Genomic DNA, 12,514 nt, shown 5'->3' with positions numbered 1-12,514 from the left:
GTTTTAATTTCGAAGTCATCTGGAAGTCATTATTCTAGAATAATTAGTAAGATAGAACAGCTTCTGAAATACAATTATGATTAGGAATTATGTAAAATATAATTCAACCTGGAAAAAATAAATTATCAAATAAAACAGATTTCCTGAAAGTTCTTTGTTACTCATGAAAAATAGAATGAAACAAAAAATTAGAGGATAATGAAATTCAGGAGTATAAATGAAATTCCATGGAATTTTATATGCGTCATTATATTTTAAAATCTATATTTAATATGAAAATATTAAGAGCATTTTGTGAAATGTTTAAATTATATTACAGAGTTGAAGAACAAACAGTCATATTCGCTCAAAAAATAATTATATTTCAAAATATTCAGTTGAATAGATGCAACAGAAAAGTGTACAATAAATAAAATGGTTCACAAATGATTTGTAAATTTAACTAAAAAAATTGTAACAATATTATTCACCTCTCTTGGTAGAAGCTAGATTTTGTTTCAATGTATAAATTATCAACGAAAGCACAGCTAGTAACTGAATGAATGAAATAAACGGTTTTGGTCTCAGGCCAATCCACTAAAGTCTGCGTCCATCAGTGGATAGGTCGTAGGGCCGTCTTCTTTACAAAGGGCAACAACGGTAACATATGATAACAATTTTATATCTTTATAATTACAAACAGCAACATTAAGCTGTAGGCTCTACCGAGTCAATATAATTGACCCGCTTTAAATACAACTAAATAAAGATAATCTATACTAAGTAATCAAACTTGGATTTTGGATGGTCAATGTTCCAGACAGAATAGACATTCCAAAGAAGGTTCTGGGATAAACTGTTCCACTATACGATTGCATTAAGAAAGAAATAGATTGAAGAATAACTTCCGAATATTTTTCACCTAATTTTAGAGTACAAGGTAATGATCTATAACAACTGAAGGGTGGAACATGGTCAACGTCATTTGTTTCAACAACTCTCGAGATTGAAACAAGCTTACACCTAATAATGACTAGAATAGGCCGCCTGAAATCTCAGCCGAATTTAAGACTGACTACAACAACTATAATGGTTAGGAAGGGTGAGAAAACGAAATTAAGTTTAGCACCTCGATTAATGAGGTCAACTATCTAAATATTACGCTCTAAAATACGCGTTGAATGCCTTATTTACGCAATCTTAAAAATTTCAACATGATTCAAAACGATACATCATCTAAAATTGAAAAAAAAATTTACTGGTAGAGTTACGAACAATATGAGCTGAAAAACACCAAGAATATTCCATGGCTTTGCTATGTAAGTCTGGATAACCATTATAAATAGCTTATTATCCTAAAACTAAAGAACTGTGCCTTTAATCAAAATACATTCCAATACACATAGTCGTGTATGTACAATTTTTTTTAATTTTCCTTAATTCAAAGCCGTAGATCTAAATACAACGAAATTGTATAAGAGGAGGCAGTTACTCGATCAAGAACTTAAACGTACAAAATAGAAATTTATATGGCCGAGTTATTTACAATATGAGACCTAGAAGCCCAAGATTTGGTTCAACTACTTTATCGACCAGGCTCAATCTTGTCTATTAAAATAATGAGGTGGATGTGACCGATGAGGTAATAAAGCAGTTGCTGTTTTCAATCGAAGAGCCTCTAGGCAGAAGTTCGGGTAGCCTATCTGCCTTCTCCCAGCAATTTGGCAAAACGACATCTGATGATACTAAAGTCGAAATCATTAAAGAGACCATGATGCGCAGAGCAAACCCTGAACACTATCAGGCCGCACAGACAGTGCACAGAGGGCGCTCGCCCCCAAGTCAGCGCGGCGGACTGTGTTAGAGTACTCAGCATCGGCGCACCACGTCTCCAAGCCGAGCATATATATTGGCAGAACTGTTCACTTGAGTAAATGTCCACATTGCCAGAAAATGTAGCAGCCGTGGTTGGAACACTCTACAGTAAAATTCCACTAGAAATTGTCATCATAACGAAGCCTGATTCATTGAAAGCACGAGCTTTGTTGTGTAGGGAGGGGGGGTTTACAATTGGAATTACGTCCTGCCCGCGTATATGGCGAATCTGGCTGTATTTAAAATCGATTTCGATAAAGCTGATTTGGGATGGGACGGTAAGACGAAATACGAAAGCTAGACCGCCGTCTCGGTGTGACTGTGGGAAGACAATCGTTCCACGTCAATCTCAGGAATCGTCAATTCGTCTGGGATGTTATCAGCGTATTCTATGGAAGAAGTTTGGGACAGCCTCTTAGAGAGAGATGTTTGTTTGCGCAGTACCTCTGCTAGGGAAGTATTGCTGTGTTCGCCGTATCGAGCATCTAGGCCCTGACGGAAAGCGTTAACTACTCGTATCTGAAATGAACAAGAAACAAAAAAACAGGAGGAATTAAAATCAGAACATTCCCGTTACGGAGTAAATAGCAAAAAACGAAGTATGCAACAGTCTAAAAGGTCCGATCCAACCGGTTCCCAAGGCCGATTCATGCATCAAAAACATTAGATAAGACTCATTTCTCACTTGTATATTAACCAGATTCAAATCACAACAAACAACAACGCCAAGAAGCTCCCATAAAATTATATACATCCCCAATTTTGTACCACCAAATAAAGAAAACTATTATTCTGTTATCCTCATCCATTTGGTGACCAAATGATTGGCTTATTAAGTTTCAATTTAGTAGATTAGACATTAAGTACATATTTCGTGAATTATTTTTCTTCTGAATAGCAGAAATTACCCTCTTTCATCAAACAAAACCTTTGATGTTAATTGTCCCTCAATGTATTAACAACATTAAATATATATTTCTGATAAACCACAATGAGAAAATTTGTTCAATTAAATGGCAGAATACTAAATTTTATTCTTCAATAAGGTATTTTGATTATAGTTGTAAGAAATAAAGGTCAATCAAAAATTACCACCCCTTTCAGAAAATTTCAAACTTGATTGAATATTGGAAATGGTGAATTCACCAGATTAATCATTTCTATCCATGCAGATATGAAAGGTAATCATATTTAATCTGCAGTATTTATTATTATGAACTACCATAATGTTAAAATCAGTGTGCGAATTCAGGCATTGAAATATTACAGCTGAATGTGCCTCTCAAAAATATCGTTATAGGAGCTTCATTTGGGAACCTCGGATCGAACGAAAAATAACAAACTCAAGTATAGAAATTTCATGCAAAGATTTCAAAAAACAGAATTATGCTTTCACGTTGAGTGGCAGCATGAAAATATGTAATAATATAGTTCAAATATACAGACATTGCCAGAACAAATGTATAGGTGTGGGCGTTTTTTTTACATGCCATTTTGAGCAGGTTGAAGCTGAACATTGAAGTTTATTGCAAACTATTAAGCTGGAGTTTTGATGCCTCAAGTTGAACCATCACAACGAAGGAGACTTTCTTCAACTTTCACTTATATACCCAAAAATCAAGACAGAAGACAAATCAGGAAACAATTAAGCAACGTTTGAACTGATTTCTATTCAATTTATGAAAGGGCTTCTTCGTCTATTAATTGGACAGCAATTCCATTCCATTAAAATATTCAATTTTTCCCATGCCATTGAAGATACTAAAGCATGAATAAGCAAGCAAGGAATAGCTTCGATGCCAGTACCTTCAAGATACTCTTATGATGAAAAACCTGATATTTGGGTATAAGTTTATCTTATTGGCTGTGTGAAACTTGACCAAGTCTAAGCACTTGAAGCAGATTTTCCCCACAATGTTCCTTTTCATTCTACAAACAAGCTTCAAAATACTCAAAATTCGATATTGTTTAAGATCTCATGGAGTGAAGAGAATTTAAAGGTTTCTGCTCTACCAGTTCGATGAAAATATATGTGCAAATATTAAGAAGATATCATATGCAGAATAAGTTTTTTTAAGAATAAGAAAATTTGAGATATTATTTCTAAGCAAACGATATTCGTTAGAAATAACGGTTCGATATTAGTCTTGGAAAATTTGACGCTTAAAACCCATTGAGTAGAGAGTAGTACTAAAAAGCGATTGGAAATGTTTAAATGGTATTGCATAAGGAAGAATTTTAAATAATTTGGTTCTGTAGTTCTTCCATAAATGTAGAAATACATCGAAACCAATATTTTTATGTTTACTTACGGTTACTCAAGCTACAAACCACTGAAAACATTGTAGACTCATTACCATTGCCATCGATCTCAAAACAACATTGAATTTCGAGTACTCAAAAATATTGCATTGAAAATTTGATGACAGATCGCTAGAAAGAATAGTGCACGAGAATTTCAATGAGCGAGCTTTGTAATACGACTATTATACAGAATTGGTACATGTAAAGGTAATGGGATTAATGAATTACTACATAGAATTTACTCTTCTAATTTTAGTGTAAGGCAATCAACATAGGATAGTGGTGGTGAAATTCAAAGACATAAGAGAAAAATTAACCTACCAAGTGTAGCTTCTTTGAATCTTAAATGAATACTTTACCCTCTCGAATGCAGAGGAAATTTTTATTTCACAAAAACTGCTAACGATAAAACTCAAAACAAAATGAACAAATACAACACAAAAATTATATTTAAAATGATAAATTCAAAAAATTCATAAATGGATTTTTGAAGTCAGTTAAATCGATAATGGAAAACTTTTTTCCATACATTATATCTATTCATTCAATTATCCGCTTTTTTCTTACTTCATATTTAATATTTCAGTTTGATACATCCATTGAAGATATTTACAACTTCATTTGACCCAGCTGTATTCCAGAAGTATTGCATAAGAAAACTAGCATTGAGTCGAAGAATTAATCCAAAATTCATAGCAAAACAGAAGAATAGCTTACAATTTATAGCAGTGGTTTTGTCAATAAGCTATGTAACAGCAGAAATTGATAAATTTGACTTTGGAAAGAATAGAATAATTGAAATTAAAAAAGCATTTGCAATCCTCTTGTTTTTTTTTCAATTCAGTTAAGACAAACACCTGTTTTAATCAATGATTTTTTTTCTTGCGATTAGTTTATTTGTGGAATTCATCAATCGATATGGAATCCTTTCAAGTGCTCAAATTGTTGATTAGCGCACGATACCGCATAGGGTCCTCATGAAATCGGGTACACTAATCTTCTAGCGAATTCCACAATGACACAAGTGACATCCAACAGATAAGTTTTCGATTAGTTCAGAGTAGACATAAATGGAAATTTATAAGTGATTTCAGTGTGCGTGCGAAGCCTGAGTGACTCTTTCGTCTTTCGGAGCAAGCAATCGGATTTTTTCATTCTGGGTGACTTGAAACATTGAACTTGCAAATGTTCACAACTCAACACAATTTAAATTATTTGAGCACCACTTAAAAAAAAACACACACGAATAACAATAGTCAAATACATACAGTCCTTTACCAGATATTGGTTACTTTGCTTACGTGATTTTGCCCCACCTGTTTGTATGTATATGGGTGGAATTAGTACACATAGAATTTTTAAATGTATATCATAAACACATAAAAAAAATAACTAGTAAACATGATCTAGCAAATATAAAAAAATATTAAAATTAAAGAGGGCTGTGTTAATTTTTTTTTTCAAATAGCTTCCATCTAAAACAAGTATTTAGTATAAAACAATATATAAGTATATATATAACTGAAAAAGTCGGCATAGAAAAAAAATTTGCTTCGAACATTTAATTTTAGTAAGTCATTTTCAAGGAATAGAACAACCTAAAAAGCCTTCTACATAGTTCGAACACACTAGAGCACTATGCATAGAGGCCATAAAGAACTTAAATAAAAAGCGACAGGCATTTTGATCTTTTGACACCAGAAGGGATTAACTTCAATACCGATAAAGATTTAGAATTTTCTTATAGGCCACACTTACAGTTCCTTAGTTATCTCTCTTTAATTCGTAAATAATAAAAAAGCACATACTTCTACCGCAGGTAAAATATAAGTTGGCAATAACTGGATAACCAAGGAAAAGTCCTGGAAGTGGACAATCGTACATATTCCGACACTGAATCAAAGTACATACCGCATCGTTTTGAGCGATCTTATGCATCTGTGACTACGTGTAGATATAATGAGGGGGCATGCTTCGTGCTAACAAAAAAAAGGCGAAAACTAAAAATGGTCAAAGAAAACGAAAATTGTTATTAATAAAACTGAAATAATAGAATGTTTCACTTCCTCCACATGCGTTTCGTAGATCAAAAATTGGGCATAAAAATATTCCAAAACAGCTGGAAATATGGGAACGAAAAAATTTCTAAATTGTGAAAGGGTGGTTGCTTTAGGTGTACTTTAAGTCTATTTTTCTAACTAATCAATTCAACTGTAATCAAATCAAAACCCTAGGTATTATCTAGCTCAAATAAGTTTAGATAAACAAACGTTAATATATAAATCTGTTTTCACTCACGAATTAATTTTTTGTATCAGTGTTCTAAGGTCTATCCTTAGAACATTAAATCCTACTCACGTAATCCAATAGAAATTGGAAGAAAAAAATCTGAAGTTTAAAATATTTGCACATATGAAAAAGTATGAATCATATCCAATCGAAATGCTTCAAACGATTTGAGTAGTTTATTTGTACGTATGTAAAACTGTTTAAGCCTTCTTTTAAGTGGGTATTATTCGCAACTTTGTACATTATTTTGTTAGAATATTTCGTGTGCAAAGAACAAGCATTTCAATTGACTATGAAGCTGTCTAAAAAAGTACGTGTCGATGAGATGAATGTTTCAACTAAGATTTTGAGTACTTTTGATCAATCTGCCTAATAGTGGCTTGTATTGTACTAGCATACCGCCATGTGAAAGCAGTGAAATTCGGCCAAACACAAACAAGAACAATCAGCAGCACACGGTTATATAGCGGACAGAAAGATGTAGGAAAGCAGCTTACAGCTTGGTCAGTGGAGCTCTTGCTGTATGGTACTGGAATCAAACGTTCTTGCAATTCACCACCTATCACCTTCAAGAGTAAAGGGTAATGTAAGTTAAAAGAGTGGTATGATAGAGTGGAAGGTACATACAAATAGATAGTGCACAGAATAAGATAGATCAGATACTACTAGGTCAAGTAGATAACTGAAAAAGGCTGCTAGAGCTATTTCGAAACCCAACAACATCCTTGATTCATTTTCATAAGGATTTTTTAAGTTGATTTCGTCAGAGCTCTTACAGTAGTTGTAAGATCAGGAGTTATAAAAAAACACGATCTTGCTGTGCTTTAAAGTGTTGCGATCAACAGACACACGATTGCTCCAAACGTGTATCAAATATGGATCAGTGCCGGATAATGAAATTTTATTTCGAAGCTATAAAAAACCTATAATTCAAAAACTACTTAATACAAAATTGGCCAGAAAAGGAGTAAATATAAAAAAAAGTCGTACCACAAGAGAACTGCTAAGTATTACCCGTGCCAACCGTTAATATCCTACCTATATCAAATGCAAGTCCTCAAACCTGTGCTTCTTCACGAAAGGCATATATTCAACAAACAAAAATTTAGTTCAACTCTGAGAATAACATTTTTTAAAACCAATATGAGGAGTTGCCATTCAATACACCACAAAAAAAATTAAATTAGATTTCTTTCGTAATGTAATGAACGGATTACCACGAGAGAAACCATCAAGTAAATGTTATTCATATCACAATTATTTTTAAAATATTTCATTTCAGCCGCATAACATCAACAATAACAAAATAAACGTGCAAAAAAAAAGGTAATCGGTATTTTAAACAAAAGCACAGGTTACGCAAAAATATTTCATTGACCATCTGGAAAAAATTGCCTTTGGACACCTCATTGTAAAGAAGAAATAACAGTTCTTTCATAAATATAACTCTGTTTATTGAATTAGTTCGAATATAACTTGTTACGATAGAAAAAGACAGTTAGAATTCTAATTTACCTTCAAATCAATCTTAGACGTTATATTGCGATTGATAGTGATAACAGTGTATTCATAATTTACATACATCAGAGGGTATATAAAAGTTCTCATTTTGTTTCATTGGGAGTATTTTTAGAAGTGTTTTTCTCACATGTCCTTGACGTTAAACACACAATACAATTGACTCGCAGTTTTTTTTCTTTCATGCCAACTGGGTGTTCTCTCCATTACCACTAATTTCAGATGCCTAAATCTATCTAAATAGATCTAATATATACATTAAACGCTACAGTGAAAAGTATTTCAGAAAATCTTTATACTTCGGTCAAGTAGTCTACTTAGTGCTATGCTATGGAAAAAGTTAAATAGAAGGATATGAAACAAGGGGAGGGATACTAAGAGAGAATAGAAGAAAGAGAAGGCACAGAGAGAGAGAAATATAATAATATAATATTGACCACCTCCAGTTGAGATTTGTGTCTCAGAATTAATCTTCATTGGTTATCAACAATCTACTGAAATGATGAAAAGTTGTTCATCTTTACCAATTTAAAATAAACATTATAACAACTAAAACAAAAAACACAATTCTTTCGTACTGAAAAATTGATTTCGTACAGATTGAGTATTCAACGAAGATTAATAAAGAGACTTGTCCACTGGCAGGGTAGGTCTGACCAAATCACGGGATCAGAAGGAGATCTGAGTAGCGTTTTAATGAACACAAATCGTACGTCATACGCATGCGTGCTCGCCGGGACAAGAAAGTCAACATAATATAAAGACGAAATAGGCGACACAACGTCACTAAATGCGAGTCTCATGCACGGGTTTAGGCAAGTCCGAATTAGCAGGGAGATGGTAGGGCGGGAGCCTCAATGTGTTCGGTGACAGCAGACGATGCTGATCATCGTTCTTCTGGGCTGATTGTTTCGGGTCCTCGTCAATGTAAGTGATGTCTGAGAGAGGTCTGGGTGGCCAGGGACCCGTGTGACTGCGCGAGCTGCGCAAACTGTGTAAGCTGTGTAAACTGTGTACTGAGCGTCTCTCCTCCAGGTCCTCCAACGTTGACTTGAAAGCTCTGATAACTCGAAGCTGCAAACACAGGGAAGCAGGCTATTCATGAGGCTGGGAATCGCATGCATACGCTCATGCCACTCTCTCTTTCATTTTTTTTTTAACAATTCTTTTCATTTCTTGCTATTAATTGCGTTCACACTTTAGTTAGTGTTAGTAGAACCCTTCACCATATCCTTTTACATTGACGTATTAACCATGTTATTCACGATGAAAATACACATGAACGTTCCACAAACGCTCAATTTTTGTTAATTATTGTTATTTCACCAATTAAAAGAGCATCAACCCAAGATCATCCAAATTAGGGGTGTGCCACGGTCGATGGTACCCTTGACTTTTACAGAGATTGGAAGGTACAATATTATTGAAAATTTGGTTTCTTGGATAGGAACCACTGCTCTAACGATCTAAAATATTTTTTTGGTAAAAAATAATTGTAAACTCTTACTACTTTCCACAGTTTTTAATAATTAACGACAATTGTTTCGCCGTCTAAGCGGCTTCATCAGGGTTACACTTTGAATGTAACCCTGTAACCTTGTAAACACTTACTACTTTCCACAGTTTTTAATAATTTACGACAATTGTTTCACCGTCTAAGCGGCTTCATCAGGGTTACACTTTGCAATGTAACCCTGATGAAGCCGCTTAGACGGCGAAACAATTGTCGTAAATTATTAAAAACTGTGGAAAGTAGTAAGTGTTTACAATTATTTTTTACCAAATCAATATGATTTTCCACCAAGTAAGGACTGAATCAATTAAATAGATCTAAAATATGTTCAGAAAAACCTCATAAAAATCATCATAATTCACAAGTTCTATGAAATCTCATGGACATCTAAAATAAATTTATCTTTATATTACTATTGGGATGGAACCTCGCTTTTAATTAGGAAGCTCTACAATTTGAATGAAAGGAAATTTTATTTTCTTCAATAAATCTTATTTTAAGTATGTCTAGCTGAAGCCTGTGATTTAGAACAACCCTGTATATTAGGGATGTATTTTATTACACATAAATGATAACCGGTTATTGTTAATCCAAACCCAAAATTTCAGTTTTCTAGGATTCCAAGTACCGAAGTGAAGACTAATTGAAGCTATGTTTCGCAAAAAAAAGTGAATTCCTCGAAATCCGCTAGAGATGAAGGTACGATTTTATTGAAAATTTGGTTTCTTGGATAGGAACCACTGCTTTAACGATCTAAAATATGTTCAGAAAAACCTCATAAAAATCATCATAATTCACAAGTTCTATGAAATCTCATGGACATCTAAAATAAATTTATCTTTATATTACTATTGGGATGGAACCTCGCTTTTAATTAGGAAGCTCTACAATTTGAATGAAAGGAAATTTTATTTTCTTCAATAAATCTTATTTTAAGTATGTCTAGCTGAAGCCTGTGATTTAAAACAACCCTGTATATTAGGGATGTATTTTATTACACATAAATGATAACCGGTTATTGTTAATCCAAACCCAAAATTTCAGTTTTCTAGGATTCCAAGTACCGAAGTGAAGACTAATTGAAGCTATGTTTCGCAAAAAAAAGTGAATTCCTCGACATCCGCTAGAGATAAAGGTACGATTTTATTGAAAATTTGGTTTCTTGGATAGGAACCACTGCTTTAACGATCTAAAATATGTTCAGAAAAACCTCATAAAAATCATCATAATTCACAAGTTCTATGAAATCTCATGAACATCTAAAATAAATTTATCTTTATATTACTATTGGGATGGAACCTCGCTTTTAATTGGGAAGCTCTACAATTTGAATGAAAGGAAATTTTATTTTCTTCAATAAATCTTATTTTAAGTATGTCTAGCTGAAGCCTGTGATTTAGAACAACCCTGTATATTAGGGATGTATTTTATTACACATAAATGATAAGCGGGTTATTAGTAATCCAAACCCAAAATTTCAGTTTTCTAGGATTCCAAGTACCGAAGTGAAGACCATTTAATTGAAGCTATGTTTCGCAAAAAAAAAAAAGTAAATTCCTCGAAATCCGCTAGAGATAAAGACAAGGAAATAATAAGATAAACATCGCAGCGCTAAAAATATTTCAGATGTAGTTCCTACCCAAAAAAAAAAATTTTCAAAAAAAAAAACACGTACCTTCGTTTTCCGTGAAAGTCCAGGTTACCATCGACCACACCCTGTATAGGCTTGCCCAATGAAAACTTGATATTGAGATTCGTCGTTATCATTTCCAAAAGTTTGAAAATATTCAATTCGAAAAGGGGTAAAACATCGAAAAACCTGATGAACTTTCTGAACATAAGAATTTCCAATTCGAATTAAAATTATTTTCAATAATCAATATTTTTTCTGCGCCGTAAAATATTGATTCGATTTATGATATCGCAATATGCTTTTTAAGTCAGGTATCTACAGTGCTCCATTTCGCGTCCAAATGACAAAGGTGAAAATATATATTCGACGAATTGGCGCCCATATATAATGCGCAAGTTGTTATTGTGAGAAGAAAGTGATCTCAAAGTGATTTCGAGGTTAGTGTTAATGAAAATAAAGAGCCCGTGCGCCTTTTCTTTCGTATCAACAAAACCCTTTTAAGTTATGGTGAAATTTCATAGTAAGTATCAAAAATTATTATATATTAATAAAAAGTTTAATATGGTTCATGAAGATCTGAAATTCTGCTTAGTATTGTTCAGAAAATTCAAAAAGGTTTTCAATTTATCCTTTTTAATATTGACAGATAGACATCTAAGTATCACAATCTACCATATCAATTTTTCATCGAGCCACCACAAAAAAAGAAAAAATTTTTGTTGCCGTTTTAATGAAAATGGATTAATTAAAAGGAACTTATTTATAATTTGATTCAATGCATTTGTGTATTTAAACTGACCTTAGCAATATAATAAAGAAATTTCTTTCATTATCTTATGAGTAATGATAGTAAAAAATTATTTCTTCCACTTCTGTCGGTTCGCAAGGAAGAGTACCTTTCTAAAGATAAATTTTTCTACTCTGATTATCTCATTACTTACTAAAAAAGAGGGGTTTGGTTTTCAACTTAAAATAAGTCGAAATTGATAATTGATGACATCAAAAGGAAATGAAAATGTAGAAATATGCATTCAGATCGTTTTTCAAATAGGGTCAGCAATTTCTAATGGATGTGATAAAAAGTGACTAAGGTTATCCTGCATCTCTTCTGGAAACCCCAGAATACATTTTAAAAATTCACATATCTTTACTTGAAGTTATACAGGATGATAAAGGAACTTCCATAGGGTTTAGAATGATAGTAGTAATTGAACGGACTCTGTAAGGCTCCATAGGGTTTTCCACGAGTAATTACCTTTTGCCATTAAGAAACAAACAAATAGTGCAGAATTATCACTTTGATATTTATTTTATATGTATTTGTTAGGTAGAGGTTGTGGGTGCTGCATTTCTCGATAGTTATATGCTCTTTTCGAAGGGATCGGAAAAATTATCAATCCTTC

The 12,514-nt window shown here is 33.1% G+C and overlaps 1 protein-coding gene across 11 annotated transcripts in view; it reads right to left on the bottom strand.

The window, feature by feature from the left end:
• Nucleotides 1-230: 230 nt before the first annotated feature.
• The window catches only part of LOC123685697 (plasma membrane calcium-transporting ATPase 2), a 105,404-nt gene continuing 93,120 nt past the window's right edge, over nt 231-12,514 (bottom strand). For 3 of the 11 annotated variants that reach the window (XM_045625502.1, XM_045625501.1, XM_045625507.1), the window contains 3 exons: nt 6,945-7,013; nt 5,451-5,474; nt 231-2,373 (listed from right to left, as the gene is read on the bottom strand). In XM_045625502.1, the coding sequence (XP_045481458.1) occupies nt 2,152-2,373; nt 5,451-5,474; nt 6,945-7,013 (315 nt within the window). In that variant the 3' untranslated portion in view covers nt 231-2,151. Of the gene's footprint in view, nt 2,374-5,450; nt 5,475-6,944; nt 7,014-7,884; nt 9,040-12,514 lie in introns of those variants that run through there. The other 8 variants (XM_045625504.1, XM_045625508.1, XM_045625511.1 and 5 more) reach the window with 6 other exon arrangements.

The sequence above is a fragment of the Harmonia axyridis genome, chromosome X (genome assembly GCF_914767665.1).
Source record: "Harmonia axyridis chromosome X, icHarAxyr1.1, whole genome shotgun sequence".
Lineage (NCBI taxonomy): Eukaryota > Metazoa > Arthropoda > Insecta > Coleoptera > Coccinellidae > Harmonia > Harmonia axyridis.
Note: the sequence above shows the minus strand (reverse complement) of the source record. Positions and strands in the feature narration are given on the sequence as shown.